The following is a 20,149-nucleotide window of genomic DNA, read 5'->3' as shown; positions in this document are numbered from 1 at the left end:
GGAAGGAAAATACAAAACTGTCTTTGTAGATGAGATGACTATGTAGAGATTAAATAATAAACCAAAAAAAAAAAAAAAAATCACTCCTGGAACTAATTAGCAATTACAGCGAAGTCACAGGATACAAGATACATGGCTAATATACAAGTCAGTTGCTTTCCTTTCTACCAGCAATGAACAATTGGTAGCTGAAATAGAAAAACATAATATAATTAACATAAAATGAAATGTATATGAATGCATAAATCTAACAAAAAATAAATATGATCTATATGCTATAAACTATAAAACTCTGATGAAAGAAGTCAAAGATCTAAATAAATGAAATGATATTACATGTTCATAGATTGAAAGACTCAGTATTAAGATGCCAGTTCTTCCCAACCTGATCTATAAGATTCAATTTTAATCAAAATCCCAGCAAACTACTTGGGGAATACTGACAAACAGATCCTAAAGTTTGCATGGATAGGCAAAATAACCAGAAAAGCCAACACAATACTGAAGAGAAACAAAGTTGGAGGACTGACATTACTTGACTTCAAGACTCACTGTCCTGACCAGGACAGTGTAGCATTGGTGAAAGAACAGACATATAGATAATGGGACAGAACAGAGCACCCAGAGATAGACAAACACAACTATACTGTCAATTGATATATGACAAAGGTGCACAGGCAATTCAATGGAGAAAGAATAGTCTCTTCAACAAATGGTGCTAGAACAATTGGATGTCTGAATGAAAAAAGAATCTAGATACAACCTTTCACATAAATTAACTCAACATGGATCATGTAAATGGATCATGTAAATGATCCTAATGTAATATCTGCCTAAATGTAAAGCACAAAACTATCAACCTTCTAGAGGATAACACAGGAGGAAAGTAAAGCGACTGTGGCTTTGGCAGTGAATTCTTAGATATGAAACCAAAAGCACAATCAATGAAAAAAAAAATTAGTCAGTTGGACTCCATTAAAATTAAAAACTTCTGCTCTGCAAAAGACACTGTTAAGAGAATAAAAAGGACAAACCACAGACTGGAGAAAATATCTGCAAAACACATCTCTCGTAAAAGGTTTGTATCAAAAATGTATGGAGAACTTTTAAAACTTAACAATAAGAAAACAACCTAATTTTTAAAAGGGGAAAAGATTAGAACAGACATCTTACCAAAGAAGATATACAGATGGCAAACAAGCACATGAAAAGTTGCTGAACAATATCTGTCGCAGAGGATCACGAATTAAGAGCCACAATGGGCTACGCATACGCATCTATTAGAATGGCTAAAAAACTGACAACAGCTCATGCGGACAAGGATGCAGAACAACAGGAACTCTTATTCATTATTGGTAGGAATGCAAAATGGTATAGCCACTTAGAAGACAGGCTGGCAATTTCTTACAATGCTACACATAGTCTTATTGTACAATTCTGTGACTGCACTCCTAAGTAATTACTCAATTGAATAGAAAACTTTTGTCCACACAAAAATTCGCACATAGATGCTTATAGCAGCTTTACTTATAACTGCCAAAACTTGGAAACAATCCATGTATCCCTTAGTAGGTGGGTGGATAAACTGTGGTACATCTAGACAATGGAATTATTCAGCACTAAAAAGAAATATATTATCAAGCCATAAAAAGATATGGAGGAAACTTAAAGCATATTACTAAGTGAAAGAAGCCAATCTGAAAAGACTGCGGACTGTATGATACCAACTATATGACATTCTGGGAAAGGTAAAACTATGGAGACAGTAAAAAGATCAGTGGTTGCTTGGTGGGGAGAGGTGGGGAGATGAGGGACAAATAAGTGAGACGCTATGCACTTTTAGGGCAGTGAAGCTATTCTGTATCATACTGTAATAGTGGACACACATAACACATTTGTTAAAACCTACAGAACTTTACAACACAAAGAGTAAAGTATACAATTTAAAAATATCATTTATGAGGTTAGGGGATCCCTCAAGAAGAATGTAGCCCATGATAAAATAATCTAACTATATTATAAATATATGAAACAACTTCAATGAAGGCAATGGAAAGAAAAGTCCTGACTTTAGGAACAGAAATGAATGGAGGCTGTAAGACTAAAGGCAAAAGGAACTGCATATACATACTCAACTCAAATCCATAAAGTTGTTTCCCATGGCAGCATGGGGTTAACAATTCTGATACTGGTATTGTAAATGGCCATCCATGAGTGAGGACGGAGGGGTATATGGGAAATCTTCTAGCAGATCTTAAGCTTCATTATACACCTACTGTAATATATTAGCATGGTAAATAACATGCCCACAGGCACCATGGCAGTCCCAAGGCTAGCCACAAAAGGTCAAAGAGTGGGAAATGGCCAACTTGGGAACCCCAGTCCCTTCCCCAGACTAGTTAGACTGGTCCTTCCCCTTATTTGCATTTGAAGCTACCAGAGCCCATAAAAATGGGCAACACTGCCCCTCACAGCTGCCACCTCCTTCATTCGGAGACAGCCCGCACTCTGTCTATGGAGCACGTACCTACTTTTACTCTAATCTGAGCATCCAATCCCCACACCTCGTGGCCTTTCTCTTGCCTTTCAGTGTATCTCTCTGATAAATCTACCTTTACTCAACTGTGGCTCGCTCTTGAATTCTTTCTTGCTTGAAGCCAAGGACCCACACTTGGCAGGGCACATCCCAGGGCTCACCCGAAGCCTGGAACACGGCCCTGCTCATGCTCCACATTTGTTTTTCCTGCATCACTTATACAAAACTTTTTGAAGGTCCCTCCACACCATCTTACAAGCTATCAAAAAAATTCACCTGTAAGCTGCAATATGTTGCAGTATGCTGAAGGGAGATGGATGACTGAGGGTGTACAGTTGAACTCCACTCTTTGTTCATGATCCATTATGTACAATTTAGGACACAGTCTGACAAATGGATCCAATGAAGGTACCTGTGTTGATCTATACCTAAATACTAGGAAAGCCTATATTAATTTTTATTTTTCATGATAAAAAATAAGCAAAAGTTTTTCTCTTTCCCCCCAACAACGGAGTGGATTATCTTTAGAGAACCACTTCAGTGAATGTTGCTATTTGAAAATTTTAAGTAGCAGAATGACAGATAAAAAGTGATACATCAGAAAAGACGTCCAGCTTCAAAATTTAGAATGGACTGGGTAGAAAGAGAAAAGAAGTTAGGGCGTTTCTTCAATAAGTCAAATGAAAGGTGATGGAAGCCTCCATAAAGCCATAACAGAGTCAGACTTTATTCACCCAGAGTTAATTTATAACAATTTCTAAATCAAAGGCTTTTTCTGAGTCAATGACCACTGTCTCTCCTCTGCTTTCCTATTTTGAACCCTTGGTGGCATCTACCAGAACTAAAGGCACTATAAGGTCATCTTTATTACAGTGTCAATAAGCTAAGGACTTACTGATTTACCAGTTTTTTAGGTTTATACATTTGTTCATTAGAACTTTTTAGAGCTGGTTCACAATTCAACATCTTTTACACCCAATACGGCCAACATCAGAGAAAGGTAATGGCTTGCAAGTTATGGGGTAGTTGCCAGGACATAGCCAGAAACAGACCTGTATGTATGTGAATGTAATCTTTGGCAAAAAGCATCTGTGGTTTGGGGCATGTAACAATGGAGTCCCACCACCTGGAAGCTGATGAAATAATAAACAAGCCTTCCTCCCAACTAGCCAGGCTCCACTATACTTTTCAAAAGATTACTATTCTGATACTTGCTGGGTGTGCTGCAATTCAATTCTGACACCTACCACAGAGTTAGCACAGACCCAACAGGTTAAGGCCAAGGTTCTCAACAGAGGCCTCACTCCCCACCCTACCAACAAACCTTGGGAGGTAGAAGGTGCCTGTACTTCTGACTTACTGACTATAAATTCGGAGGTTTCCATGACTTCCCACTCCAGCTTTAATAATTTACTAGAACAACCGACAGAACTCAGAAAGGGTTGTATTTACTGACAGTTTTAATATAAAGGATGTACGTAGGCAAAGTCAGGAAAGAAATGCAGAGCTCCTGTGCCTCTTCCTTGTGGAATCTGGGCATGTCATCCTCCCAGCGCATAAATGTGTTCACCTACCAGGAAGTTCTACTCTGACCTTTGATGTCTACAGTTTTTATTGGAGTTTCACTAGATAGGCATGATTGACTAAACCACTGGCTACACAACTGAACTCAGTCTCCAGCTCCTATCCCCTCCCTAGGAGGTAGGGCTGGACCAAAGTCCCAACTTTCTAATTGTGTGGTTGGTTTTCCTGGTGACCATCGTCCATCCTGAAGCTATCTACAGAGGCACCTTGAGTAACCTCATTAACATAACAAAGACACCCTACTGTTGAGGAAATTTCAAAGTTTTAAGAAGTTGGAACTTGGAATAAAGACAAGAGAAATTGTTTATTATATAGATGCTAAGGCCTAAAAAGTTCGTGCCACCCTTACTGTGCTTCCTCTATTTCTCTTTCTTAAAAAAGCCAAAAATTACTAATATGAAGATTGTGACAGAATAAAATCAATAATCTGAATTGGTCTTTGAGGGAAGATCAAGATGTTAGAAATTAACATTCTGAAGGAAATATTTAAATCGATCCTTTTTACTGACTTACATTCACAGTTCTGGCTTCAGAAAAATTCATCACTAGAACTTTTCCTTAAAAACAGCCAGAAATGGCTCAACAGGACAAAAAATCTGAGTTAAAAAAAAAGCCAGCAGCCCACAAAGCAGTTTAACAGTTGGAAGAAATACCTATTCAAAGACAAGTAATCATCCATCCCAGAGAAACAAGTTATAATAAAACATATAAACAAACAGAACTGGGAGTGGTCAGCTGACCTTGAACCAGTTGCTTCATTTACATGTTTAACTAGTTATAAAGGAGCATAATTTATACAGTCAGCACTTGTATAAATATCATCCAGATTAACAATGCCATCTTCCAAAATCCTTCTACATAATCTTTCCAATCAAAACCCCTCCCCTTTCCCAATAAAAGTAAACATTACGCTGACTTTTATGGCAATCATTCCCTTACAGCTTTACCAACTAAATATGCATCTCTAAATACTTGAGTTTAGTTTTTCTCAATTTAAAAAACTGAGATAATTCAGATATGAATTTTATGCACTTTTGAAGTGCACAGTGTAGCGGTTTTAATACATTCACAAGTTGTGCAACCATCACCACTATCTACTTCCAGAACAGGCTTATCACTCAAAAAAGAAACTGTACCTGTCTCTCCTCATTCCACTCTTCCCCAAGCCCTTGGCAACCACTAATCTACTTTCTGTTTCTATGGAACTGCCTATTCTGGACATTTATTAGAAATGGAATCATACAACATGCGACCTTTTGTGCTTTAGTCTGTCTATTTTTAAACTTTACTGAAGAAAATGCCACTGATTTTGCAAAATGGATATACCAATTCATATTTCCACCAGTAGTGCTTAAGGGTTTCCATTTTTTCATAGATTCATTTACATTTGGTTTTGTCGTTTTAATATAAGCCATGTTTGATGATCATATAATGGTATTTCACTGTGATTTTACTTTGTATTTCCATAATTGATAGTCAGATTGAAGTATCTTTTCATGTATTTATTGGCCATTTGGATTGCTTTTGTGAACTATGTGTTCAAGTCTCTTGGCCATTTTTCAACCATACTATTTTTAAATTTTACTGATTTGCTGGAGTTCTTTAAATGTTATGAATCAAAGCTCTTTGTCAGTTTTAAGTGTCATAATTACCTTCTCTCACTTTAAGACTTGCCTTTTCGTGGTATCTTTTGATGACTACGAATTCTTAATTTTAATGTAGTCAAATGTATTACTCTTCTCTATTAATGTCCTTTAAAAAAATTCCATTTATGTCCTTTTAAAAAAATAAGATATTCTACTGTATACAGTAAAAGTTTATTGTTTTGGTTTTCACATTTAAATCTACAATTCACGTATATTAAATCATCATGTTGCATACTTGATATATTTTACAATTTTTTTACTTGACAATTACCTTAATGAAGCTGGAAAAAAATCTACAGTTCATCTGGTACTGAGTTTTGTGAAGTAAGAGCTAAATTTTTTAACTGCTCCATATGGACATCTAATTGTCCCAGTGTCACTTCTGTGCCCATATATGTACTGATTTGTTCCTGGGATCTCCTTTCCCCTTCCCCTACATCTATTCTTCTGTTCAATATTCCTTATTTAAGTTAAGGGCATCATGGCTCACTAATCACCCAACCAGGAAATCTAGAGACAATCAGTTCTAATCCCTGCTGATATGACCTCATAAATTTTTCCATATTCATAATTTTTCTCCACTTCTAACACTCCCTAACATCTTGGCAATGACCATGGCCTCTTAACCTGTCTTCCAAATGCCAGCATATCTTTACTTTTATACTTCCAAGCACCCTGGACTTAGTATAGCTCTCCCCTGTGGACACAGCTTTCTGTGCAGCTCTCTCAAGTAATGACTGTTTGGTTCCACACATCCCTTTGTGTCGCTGGGCCTAGAGGTGGGGTAGGTATCCTGCTGACTCTTCGTGTTCTCTTCCAGGCACTCTCCAGCCCTACCTACTTCTCCCTTGAAATCAAGACTAATATATTAATTTGCCCACATCAATGTCTAAAAGGCATCTCAAACTTAATATAATAAGAGTTCCAAGGATCAGAGGTCCTGGAATCAAATGATTGGTTTTGGGGGGATGAAGTTTCTAGATGGCACAAGGTGGAAAGATTGGTTTAGTACTCAGAGAGCAGGAAGAATGAAACCAAAACTATGGGGACAAGGTCTAAAGTACAGGTATAGGGCATAAGTGACTGAGGCACTAAGGAGGAGAAGCTCACTGGAAGACAGGAATTCAAAGAACTGAAAGTCCTAAGAACTGAAAATATCTTCAACATAAGTGTATCAAAACGATCAAGAATAACAGAGGAGTCAGAACTGAAGAGTAGCAGTAAGTCAAGAACTAATATATTTACAGCTGCAATGATGGGTAGTAAGTGATATAATTTAATAAGATTCAAAGCTATGGGGCATTAGGAAGAAGAGAGGGAGAATAATGAAAAGACAAGGATGACATCTATTCTTCCTTTTAGGCCCACTAGTAGGAGGTCATTGGAGGGCTATAGATCGTGTTCTCACCCTTCTCTCTCCCAGGATTCCATCAGAACAAGACTGAACATATAGGAGATTTTGCTGATAATGGATTATGAATTCCAGAGGTACACTGGAAGAATTTCAAGAGTCAGAGAGTGATGAGAAAAGGGGTCAGAACAAAGAATGTTCAGAGATTTAAAGGAATTAAGAATGTAGGAGGTAGCAGGGGTGAATACCTGAGGGTTCCTGTGATGACTGATATAAACAGGGATACGGGATAATGAAACCACCCCTAGTGGATTCAAGACAGATAGAAGGAGGCTGCAAATGTTAGGGAGTAAACAGGAGTGATTACTAGGGACTGCTCTTGACCTTGGATGATAGGGGCTGAAGTCTCAAGGAAGATAAACTTTTAGTCCCATTGTATTAGTTTAAAATCAGATGATATGTAACAAACATCATATAAATATGCACACCCACTAGTCTGTTACTTATACAGTATATTCCATAACTTAGCAAGTTCATGCCTACATATGATTTCTATACAGTCTTTATACATACGTACAAAAAGAATATGAAGAAGGATGTTTGTTACGCTGACTGTAACAGTGAAAAATTGAAAACAATCTAAATGTCTGAGCTAGTTACCAATTTAATACTTCTCAACTCCAAATTCATCCTTTAACACCTTCTCTGCCATAAGAGGGGAGAATTCCTTTAGGTATTTCCTTCATAGTGAACACAATGTTAAACTTTCCCAGTAGAGGGCGCTGGAGGGACACTGGAAGGAAGAGGCTCTGGCTGCCATCCCAGCAACTGCACTATCACTCAATAGTGTGGCAGTGAGGACAGGCAGGGGTGCTCGGACCTAATCACATGCTGGCAGCCTTGCATCCCTGACCTGACCAGGTGATCACCTTTCCACAGCCCTCTCTGCACGGATGCTGTATGTTCCAGACAAGCCCATACTCCGGCCCTGACACCCTCTGCTTGCCTGGTCCACTCCTGCAATTGGAGAGTTTGTCTTCCACGTTGTTCTGGAGGGATATAATATGCTCCATGCCTCCCACTCTCTGTGCAGGCCTGCATACTGGCTGATGTGCCACTGCTTGAGGGCTGCTTCCTGATTGCTCAGTGACTGTGGACCAGCTCTGGCCTGGGCAAACCAGCAAATATCTCCACCATCCAGTGGTCTACACACTAACACCTTCCCCAGCAAGGTCTGAGTCTAGTCCAGAGGAAGTACTGTCCAAACAGCCTTCCTACCAGGTTTGTTCTTTGCTGGGTACTTTCCCTCAGCTCTATGGCACACTTAGAGAGTTCTCTTACATCTTAAAGTTACTTTTGTATTGTCATAGTTAATAATTCTATCAAATGTCACCTCTTTAAATCACTGTGTGACTTCTGTCTCCTGATTAGGCCCAGATTGACATAATGTCCATCAATAAGAAATAAATATGTTAATTGTTGTACAGTTTTACAATGGAATACTCTATAGGCAATCAAAATAAATGAACTTTCTTCCCATTTCTGGTCTGGCACATAAGGAGTTTAGAGGTTGCTGCTTCATCCTAACAAGTTAAAAGCTAAACAAATCAAAACACAACTCTACTTAGATGTGTCAGAGAAGTGAAGTCCCAGGGCAAACCACTGCCCCCAAAATGAGAGAGAGACAGGCAGAGAGTATCAAAACTTAACACAGCAGAAACGCATGAGTAGAAACCTCCTGGGGAAACAGTGCCAATAGGAAAAGCTGAACTGTAACTGAAGAATTGCCAGAGGCTCAGTGTGCATGATTGTGAGTTTAAAAACTCCCAGGGGATACAGTCATAGAAAGGCCCCCACACTGTTTTGAGTTTTACCCACAGGAGTCCTACCAGGCCCTCACAGTGAATGTTTGAGAAAAATCACCTCAACCTTTCAGCAGCCACATGGGTAAAGGAACCATTGGGAAATATGCCAGAGCATTCTGTTCTTAACAAGGCATGCCTTCAGGAGAAACTATTTTACCAGAGCCTAACCTTCAGGGGTTTGATCAAAGCCTAACCTACCGGGGAGAGAGGAAATATACCTAATTCCAGCCCCCTCCAGCTGTATCCTATCTAAGGTTGGGCAGAACTAAGTCCAAGGCCACAGGCTCACAATAGACTGAGGACTACAGAACATTTCTCCTCCCGCAATACCTTACTACTAAAGGCCTATTTACTGTGATTCCTTTTATGTAGTACATCATGTATGCCTTTCAACCAAACTTACAAAGCATACTCAAAGGCAAAAAACACAGTCTGAAGAGATTGAACAAGCATCAGAACCAGAGTCAGATATGAAATTATCAGAACAAGAATTTTTTTTAAAAACTATGATTAATATGCTAAGGGCTTTAATGGAAAAAGTAGACAACATGCAAGAACAGATGGATAATGAATGCAGAGACATGGAAATTCTAAGAAAGAATCAGAAATGCTAGAGGTCACACTGCTCAGAATGGCTATCATCAAAAAGTCTACAAATAATAAATAATGGAGAGAGGAGAAAAAGTAACCCTCCTACATTGTTGGTGGAAATGTAAATTGGTGCAGCCACTATGGAGAACAGTATGGAGGCTCCTTAAAAAAGTAAAAATAGACTTACCCTATGATCCAGCAATCCCACTCCTTGGCATATATCCAGAAAAAATGAAAACTCTAATTTGAAAAGATATATACACCCCAATGTTCATAGCAGCACTACTTAAAATAGCCAAGACATGGAAGCAACCTAAATGTCCACTGGCAGATGAATGGATAAAGAAGATGCGGGGTGTGTGTGTGTGTGTGTGTGTGTGTGTGTGTGTGTGTGTGTGTGTAATGGAATATTACTCAGTCATAAGAAAGAATGAAATAATGCCATTTGCAGCAACATGGATGGACCTAGAGATTATTATACTAAGTGAAGTTAAGTCAGACAAAGACAAATACATGATATCACTTGTATGTGGAATCTAAAAATAATGATGCAAATGAACTTATTTGCATTGCAAAAATAGACTCACAAACATAGAAAACAATCTTATGGTTACCAAAGGGGAAGGAGAGGGGAGGGATAAATTAGGGGTTTGAGATTAACAGATACACACACGACTATATATAAAATAGATAAACAATGATGACCTATTGTATAGTACAGGGAACTATATTCAATATCTTGTAATAACCTATAATGGAAAACAATCTGAAAATATATATATATATATATATATATATATATATATATATATATATATATATATATATATATATATAAATCACTTTGCTGTACACCTGAAACAAACACAACACTGTAAATTAACCATACTCCAACTAAAAAAAGAAGAGAAATGCTAGAGGTCAAAAACACTATAACAGAATTAAGAATGTTTTTGAAAGGCTCATTAGTGGAACTGACAGAGTTGACCCTGAGGATATGACACGAAACTCCCAAAACAGAAAAGCAAAAAAAGAAAAGAAAAGAAAAGAAAAGACTTAAATTAATAGAACAGAATATCCAAGCACTGTGGAACAACTACAAAAGGTGTAACACATATGTAATGGGTATACCAGGAGAAGAAACAGAAAGAAATGGAAGAAATATTTGAAACAATAATGACTGAAAATTTCCTCAAATTAATGTCAGACACCAAATCACAGATTTAGAAAACTCAGAGAACACCAATCAGGATTAAATCAAAAAACTACACCTAAGCACACTGTATTCAAACTTCAGAAGAATCAAAGATTATAAAAAAAATCTTAGAAGAATTAGAGGGAAAAATACCTTACCTATAGAGGAGCAAAAGATAAGAATTATATCCTACTTTACTGACACCTCACAAACAAGATAGGTAAGAGGGAAAAAAAACCCTACGAACCTAAAATCCTGTAATCCTTCAAAAGTGAAAGAGAAACAAAGACTTTCTCAGGCAAAAATTGAGGTAATATGTTGCCAGTAGGCCTGCCTTACAAAGAATGTGAAAAGTTATGAGAAAGAAAATGATATAGGTCAGAAATTTGGATCTACATAAAGGAAGAGCAGTAGACAAGGAATAAGTGAAGGTAAAATTAAAACTTCGATCTTTCATATTCTTTTTTTATTGAAGTATTTAGTTTACAAGTATTTACAATGTTGTGTTAATTTCTGGTGTACAGCATAGTGATTCATTTATACATATATAATATATATATTCCTCTTCATATTCGTTTTCATTATAGGCCATTACAAGGTATTGAATATAGTTTCCTGTGCTATACAGTAGGACCTTGTTATCTATTTTATATACAGTAGTTAGTTGATCTTTCATATTCCTTGATTGATTTAACAGATAACAGTTTATTCTGAAATAATAACAACAATGTATTTGATTATATATGCTTAGGTGTGTGTGTATATGCTTACGGATAAGTGAAATGAGTGCCTGCAATGATACAAAGAATAGGAGGGAGGAATGCAAAATATATTTTGTCATTATAAGGTATTTATGCTACCTGGGAAGCAATATAATGTTAGTTGAAAGTAGACTTAGATTAATTGTAAATGTATACTACAAATTCTAAAGAAAACTAATTCAAAAAGGAAAAGAGGAAAAGTAAAAGTAAAGTACAACTGATATGCTAAAAACAGAGAGAAAATGGAATCATACAAAATGCTCAATTAAAACCATGAGAAAAAGAACAGAAGACAAAAAGAGGAACGAAGATCACAGGCAACAAATGGAAAACAGTAGCAAATATGGCAGATACTAATCCAGCTATATCAATAGTCACCTTAAACATCAAATATCTAAATTAAAAGATAGAGATTATCACACAGATTTTAAAAAATGCCCCAATGTTGTTTACAAGGAAGTCATTTTTTAAATACAAAGACACATATAGATTAAAAGTAAATGAATAGAAAAAAATTAGAGAAAAAGATATCAAGGTAACACTAATCAAGAGAATGTGAGAGTAACTAAATTAATTTCAGAGAGCAGACTTCAGAGGAACAAAAATTAACAGGATAAAAAGGAGCATCACATAATGACAAAGGGGTCAATACTCCAAGAAGACATAATAATCCTTAATGTGTATGTGCCTAACAACAGAGATTCAAACTACATGAGGCAAAAAACTGTCAGAGCTGCAAGGAGAAATAGATGAATCCACAATTATAGTTGGAGACTTCAACACTCCTATATCCAAACTTGATAGATCCAGCAGGCAAAAAAAAATCAATAAGGACAGAGTCAAACTCTACAGCACCATCAATCAACTGAACATAATTGACATCTATAGATGACTTCATCCAATAACAGCAAAATACACATTCTTCTCAAGCTCACATGGAACACTCACCAACATAGACCACCTTTTGGGCCATAAAACACATCTTAACAAATTTAAAGGAAAAGAAATCATAGAATCTGCTTTCAGATCACAAAGGAATTAAACTAGTAATCAATAACAGAAAGATAACAGAGAATACTCCAAAATATTTGGAGATTAAACAACATAGTTTAAAATAACACATGGGTCAAAGAAGAAATCTCAATGGAAATATTTCAAAACAATATAATTTTAAAATGTTTTGAACTAAATGAAAATGAAAATACAACTTATCAAAATGTATGGGATGCAACAAAATGTGGCTTAGAGAGAAATTTATAGTATTAAATGCATAGATTAGCAAAGAAAATCTAAAATTAATCATCTAAGCCTCCACCTTAAGAAACCAGAAAAACAGCAAATTAAATCCTACATATGTAGATGAAAAGAATTAATACTAGACCAGAATTCAATAAAATTGAAAACAGGAAACCAAAAGAAGAAATGAATAAAACCAAAAACCTGTTCTTTGAAAAGATCAACAAAATGGGTATGCTTCTAGCCAGGCTGACTAAGAAAAAAAAGAGAAAAGACACAAATTACTAACATCAGAAATGAATGAGAAGACATTACTACAGATTCCATGGGCATTAAAAAGATAATAAAGGACTATTATGAACAACTATATGCCCACAAATCTGATAACATAGATTAAATACATCAATCACTTAAAAGACAAAATCTGCCAAAGCTCACACAAAAAGAAACAGACAATCTGTTAAGACATATCTATTAAATAAAGTTAATAATTAACAACCTTCCCAAACAGAAAGCACTGGGCCCAGACAGGTTCACTGGTGAACTCTACCAAAGATTCAACTCTCCACAATCTCCTACAGAAGATGGAAGCAGAGGGAATACACCCTAACTTACTCTATAAAGTCATCATTATCCTAATACTAAAACCAGGCAAAGACATTTTAAGAAAACTACAGACTAATATCTCTCATGAACATAGATGCAAAATCCTCAATAAAATATTAGCAAATTCAATCCAACAATGCATAAAAGAAATCATACACTGTAATTACGTAGGTTTTATCCCAAGTGTGCAAGGTTGATTAAACATTTGACAATCAATTAATGCAATCCATCATATTAACAGCTAAAGAAGCAAAATCAAATGCTCATACCAATAGATGCGGAAAAAGCATTTGACAAAATACAAAACCCATTCATGTTAAAAAAAAAACAAAACAAACAAACAAAGAAAAAACAGCTCTCAGCCAATTAGGAACAGAAGGGAAGTTCCTCAACTTGATAAAGAACATGTACAAAAAACAAACAGTTAACATCATACTTAATGGTGACAAATCTAAAGCCTTCCTGCCAAGATGAGGAAAATGGCATGAATGTATCTTCTTACTGCTGTTTTTCAACATTATACTGGAAGTTCTAGCTAATGCAATAAGATAAGAAAAGGAAATAAAAGGTACACAGACTGGGAAGGGATAAAGTATAAACTGTCTTTGTTCACAGATGACATGATGCTTTATGTAGAAAATCTGAAAAAATCGACAAACTCCTAGAACTAATAATAAGTGATTATATCAAAGTTGCAGGATACAAAGTTAATGTACAAAAGACAGTATTTTACTATATGTCATCAATGAACAAGTGGAATTTGAAACAGCTCCTTCAGCAAAGGTGAGTTCCCTGGTCTGGCTCTCCTGGGATGTAACAATACATGTCTAGACCAAAATATATGGTTAAACTCAAATGAGGTCTTCTGCCTCATAATTTTCACATAATCCTTAGTCAGAAGCAAGTAAATCAGTCCTTATATTGCCTGGAAAAGCCCATATTTCAGATGGAGCAAAGCCTGACTGCATGAGGTCATTTGCTTTAATTCTAATAAGGTGAAATCAATATCAACATGAAACAAATACCCCTCTTACTTTTGTTGACTCCTGTTCTAACAGAGGGAAAGTTATTAGAAGACCCAGGAGTCAGAAAACCATCTCTGTGAGTCCTAATTCTTGGGCATGGTAGGACAAAATGTTGATGTAGCCCTCTTTGACATGACTGGAGCCATAACACAGTCTTAACACACTAGTACAGAGGCGGTGAACCTAGAATATGTACAAGACCAAAAGGAATGTTGACAGGTCAAGGCGAAAAACAATGGAACACATTCTCCCATAGAAAGCATGACCATGAGCTCCGTATGCTTCAGTCAGCCAAGTGAAGTGACAATGTAATGTGTTGAACCGCACAAAGTGAGAAGTAGGAAAGAAACTGTTATTCCACCTTTCTTAATCTTCAAGCACTCACCTGTGTGGCCATGGAGTGGTGAGTGTGGCCGTGGTAGTGTAGGTGATGTACTAGAGGTCACAATCAAACTTTTGCGGTTACTTGTCCGACAACTGTAATGAAAACACAAATGTCAGTTATAACAGGGTCACATTATTGGCCCTCAGAACTTGTATGGCTAATGAAAAACAAAAGAAGGAAATCATTCCATAGGCTGAGCAGCATACTACTTTAAACTGAACTCAGTCGGCAATTACCGCTTGCACAGTGAGATATTATAATTCATTGTGTTCCACTCTGGAAGAGCCTTTGTCACTGTCTCGATTTTTCTCTTGTATTGCCACTGTGCCTTTCCAATGTGTTGGTTTTACTTCCCAAGCAAATATAAGGAGCTCCCTAAGCCCATGTCTTGAATGGTATCTAATGAAGAATGACTTTTGCAAACTTGATTTAGAAAAACAAAAAACGTAAGCCATAAATATTCTTATATCTCATAAAAATTAGTGTTCTCGTCATAAAAATGAAACTATTAACTTAATCTATGAAATTTGCTTTTTTTTAAAACTGCCTAATCGATGAATTGAGTAACATTCTCATTTCACCAAAAATTTCAGAACAGCTTGGGATCCTTCTATAAAGTTGAGTTTCTTTTACATGTTAATGCCTAAGGCTTTTTCTTGTGGCTAGAGAAAACCAAATCACGATGAAAAGCTATTTCATGCTACACCTGCTATTGAAAAGTGTGTATCAACTCACTCAAAAGTCAGCCCATCTTTTAAAGGCATTAGGGAAGCTTGTCACTTACAATCACCCAAATGAGTATTTACTGAACATCTACTATGAACCAGGGACTGCTCCAGATGCTAGGGAAGCAGTAGGGAACAAGAAAAAGTCTCTATTCTCAGACTGAAGTGCTATGAAGAAAGAGAAAGAACATTCAAGAATAGCAAAGAAGCTGAGGGTGGGAGGAGGAGAGAGTAACAGGAAAAGAAATAGGTTACACAGGCTTTGGGCACAGGCCATAGCCAGACTCTGCAGGGCTGGGAGGCTCCTGTGAAGAATTAATGGAAATGTCATAAGAAGCCACTGAAAGAATTGAGATCAATCTCAAAAACGAGATTCTGATTAGAAATGGTAAGTGCCTTTCCCTAAGAAACCATCAGGACTAATCTAATCAGGTCTTACACTCCTCATTACCTCAGTCACCCTCAATGTCCAAGCTCCTCATTCTCTAATTTGACAGTCTCCCTCTACTCCATGACCTTCAAAAAAAAAAGCTTATAACTCTGTCATCAACAAACCCTATATCCTTAATTTCTTTTCTCAACATTCGCTTTAAATTCTAACTCTAATTAAAACCTTGCTATCCCCCAGCACACCACAGCCCTGGTGAAATCTCAACCCTTTAAACCCAACTTTCCATCTATTTCTCAACTGCACTTGGGCAGCTGAAGATGCTGAAGAATCATGCCGGCTGGTGTTTTATTTGTTTATGAAAATGAGTATCAAGTGAGTCCTTACTACATCTACCTAGAAAATGTGCTTTCTCTCCAAGACAACTAATTCACATCTTCTCTCCAAACTTCTTCCCCAAATCCTACCCTAATCTGCTGACTTTGCTTTTAATTCAATAGGGGTAAAAAGAAACAACACAGAAAGAAGTACCACATATTCGTGCTACAAAAATCTATTAGCCTAAATCTGCATGCATATATTGTACTCTCCCATCTGTAACAGCAGAAGCAAAAATCATGTTCCTATCAAATCCAACTCTCCCAACTCCCTATTCAAGAAGTCTTGCACTGCCTTCCTTCTCCAATGCCATGAATTTCTGCTTTCTACTGGCTGATTCTCATGATCATAAAAATATGCTGTCATTTTTCCCATCTTAAAAAAATTAAAATAAAGACTTTCATAGACCTCTCCCAACTTGCCTGTTTCTCTGCTTCCCTGTTTAGGAAAAATTCTATGTTAAGGATTCTGTACTTGTCACCTTCATACCCTCATTTCCTATTCTCTCGTTAGCCCACTCTGGATAGTCATCCCCGTCTTGCCTTTATCAAGGTCACCAATGACAATGGTCATCCTCAGTCCGTGTCTATGTAACCTCTCAACATCATTTGGCAGCTGTAACTTCCTCTTTAAAAAAAACAAATTGGGATATAATTTACATTCAATAAAATATACAGATCTTAAATGTTTTATTCAATGAGCCTTGACAATTATATACAACCATATAACAACATCCAAAACAAAAGACAAAACAATTCTATTACCCTAGAAAGCCCCCATGTGTCCCTTTCCAGCCACGCCCCTGTCCCCTAGCTATTTTCTTCTATCACCATAAATTAATTTCGTTTTGCTGGATTTCCTATATATAGAATTATATACTATGTATTTTTTGTTGTTGTTCAGCTTTCTTTCATTCAACCTAATATCTGTCTAACTCTTTTTGAGATACTTCTTTGTTTAAGTTTGTAGGACATGATGCTTTCTCGGTCTTCCTCTTATCTCACTAGCTGCTCACCTTTCATCTCTTTTGCTAATTTCTTCTCTTTCTGGCCTCTAAATCATTTAGTACTCTGGGGCTCAAATTTGAAACTTCTTTTCTTCTCTCCCTACACTCATTCCCCAAATGATTTTTTTCCAGTATCACAGCTTTAAATCTATGATGCTGATGATACCCAGCTTTTTATTACCACCTCTGTGCTTCTGCCTCTGAATGTGAGACTCACATTCAAACATATACTTGACATCCCACCAGATGTTTAAAAGGCATCTCAAACTTAACATTTCCAAAACAGAGCTCATGAGTTTCCCTCTAACACCTGCTAACTCCTCCCTAAGTCGTGTCTATTTCACTACAGACACCACCATTCATCCAGATGCTCAGGGAAGAATGCATGAATCATCGTTGATTCTTCTCTTTTCTTCACGCCCACATCGAAAACAATCAGCAAGTAATGTGGATTATACCTTTAAAACATATCCTCTGTCCACACAATTCTCATTACCTTCATTAGTACTACTCCTCCCTCCTCCAGCTCAGGTCTATAAAGATTTCCAAATGGTCTTCTTTCCACTTTGGTTCTTTCTGCCCACCCCTCTGGCCCCACCAGTCTATTCTTCATCCATCAGCCAGAGTGATATTTTAAAAATTATAGATGACATCATGCAAATTTCTTCTAAAAAAACTCCCAGTAGCTTCCCATCACATTTGGAATATAATTCATACTCTTTACCATGGCCATTTGAAGAATCTATTTTTTCTTGAAGTTCTTAGGTAGGTTTTGTCTTTTGAGTTTTTTTTTTTTTTTTTTTAAGAGAAACATGCCTGTTTATTCAGCCCCTTGTTCTAAGGGCAAATAAGATCGAGTCTCAAGAATATAAACTCTAGGTCCTTTGGTTTTGAACATGAGAAATTTTACAGAGTGTACATATGAAGCCACATTAACCCTTAGACAGCTTACCCAGACGAAGGGAATTCTGAACAGAGAGACACCTCAAGGACTTCTGCACTTTCCTCCAGGACCCAATTCTACACATTCTTTAAGAAACATGAGCTCAGATGAGGTTTCTTGTGAACTCTCCTTTATTCTTCCAAGCAGGAAGAGGTCTTTACTTTCTCTGATCTCCTTTAGCACTTGTGGCTTCTACTGCTCACGGTCTTAGTGTCCGTGTACTTCAATAGAAATGAACAGAGCTTTGGAATTAGAAAATTTGTGTTTGAGATTGTTGTTTGACCTTGAGCGAGTCTCAGAAATTCAATTCTCAGGCTTTAGTGTTTTCAAATATAAATAAAGATAGTATAAACCTTATGTGTCATTCTGAACTCTTCCCTATTATGTGTCAAATCTTATTGGCTTTAACATCAAAATATATCCAAAATCTGATCGTTTCTCACTTCTTTCACCACTACCATTTTGGACCAGGCCACTATCATCTCCTATCTGAATTAACTGAAATAGCTTCCTCACTGGTATTCCTGCTTCCACTCTTGTTCCTCTATAATAGATTCTCAAAAAGACACCCTTTAAAATATAAATCAGTAAATACTGCCACTTCCAACCACGATAGAGTAACAAAGAAAAGATTCACCCTTTCACCTTAAACAACTAATAAGCTGGATTTTAAAAATGAAGCAGTTTTCAGACACTGGACAATAAGCAATGCAGGACAGTGATTGCTAGCAGAAGGGAAACAAAGAAAGTGAGTCCTAAAACTGCCTGAGCTTACTAACTGGAAAGATATCCCAACAACAGCACAAGGAGGAGCTGATCTGCACAGAACCTGGTGGTTAGGAAACTACCCACGAAAAGGAGCATGTGAACACCCTTTGGTGTCCACATAGGGTCAGGAATAGTTTGTGTTCCCACCAGCCAGAGGGGAAAAACCTGGTAATTCACAGGACATCAGCAAGGAAAAATTAGTCCCTAATGCTTATACGGTCCCACCTAACAAAGCTTAAAAGCAATCCTCAAATAGATCAAATTATTTCCAAGTAATTTAACTGCACCCCAGAATAAGGCTCAAAAACACTGCAAGCAAAAATATTACCAGCAATCATCAAGGTCAAATTCACAATGATTTGTATATAATATAAAACTACTAGGAGTGGAAAATATGACTCATAATGAGGAGGGAAAATCAACAGACCCAGACATGACAGATTTGGTACAACTAGAAGAGAATCATTAAAACCATTAGCATAAATATATTCTAAATTTTCAAAAAGGTATAGGAAAGAATGAGCATGTTAAGGAGAAATTATGGATAATATAAAAAATAGAACTTGTAGAGATTAAGTCTCAGGTGAAAACTAAACTGGATGGCATTAATAGGAAATAAGGTACTACAGAAGAACAGATTCATGAACCTAGACACAGCAAGAGAAACTATGCAAAATGAGACCCGGAAAAAGGAAATTTTAAATGGAAAGTGTAATAATGAGCTGTCAGACAACTTCAAGCAGACTACATGTATAATTAAAATCCCTGAAAGGGAGGAAGGAGAGACTGAAAAAAATATTTGAAGAAATAACTGCTGGAAAATTTCCAAATTTGATAATTATAGACTCACAGATCCAAGAGGATCAATGAACCCCAAGCACAAGAAACATGAAGAAAAGTACACCAAAGTACATCCTAATTAAATTACTTAAAACTGATGATAAAATCTTAAGAGCAGCCAGATAGAAAAATTACATACAAATGTCCATCAACAGATGACTGGATAAAGAAGATATGATATATGTCTCTGGCTCTGTCTCTCTCTGTCTCTCTCTGTCTCTCTCTGTCTCTCTCTGTCTCTCTCTCTCTCTCTCTCTCTCTCTCACACACACACACACACACACACACACACACACACACAGGAATACTACTCAGCCATA

General features: G+C 36.8%; 1 protein-coding gene across 1 annotated transcript in view; it reads right to left on the bottom strand.

The window, feature by feature from the left end:
- Positions 1 to 20,149, bottom strand: part of MAST2 (microtubule associated serine/threonine kinase 2) — a 174,934-nt gene that overhangs the window by 29,881 nt on the left and 124,904 nt on the right. Inside the window, 1 exon segment of the mRNA XM_032494170.1 lies at positions 14,782 to 14,873. Within this exon segment, the coding sequence (XP_032350061.1) occupies positions 14,782 to 14,873 (92 nt within the window).

Source organism: Camelus ferus, chromosome 13, assembly GCF_009834535.1.
Source record: "Camelus ferus isolate YT-003-E chromosome 13, BCGSAC_Cfer_1.0, whole genome shotgun sequence".
In the NCBI taxonomy this organism is placed as follows: domain Eukaryota; kingdom Metazoa; phylum Chordata; class Mammalia; order Artiodactyla; family Camelidae; genus Camelus; species Camelus ferus.
Note: the sequence above shows the minus strand (reverse complement) of the source record. Positions and strands in the feature narration are given on the sequence as shown.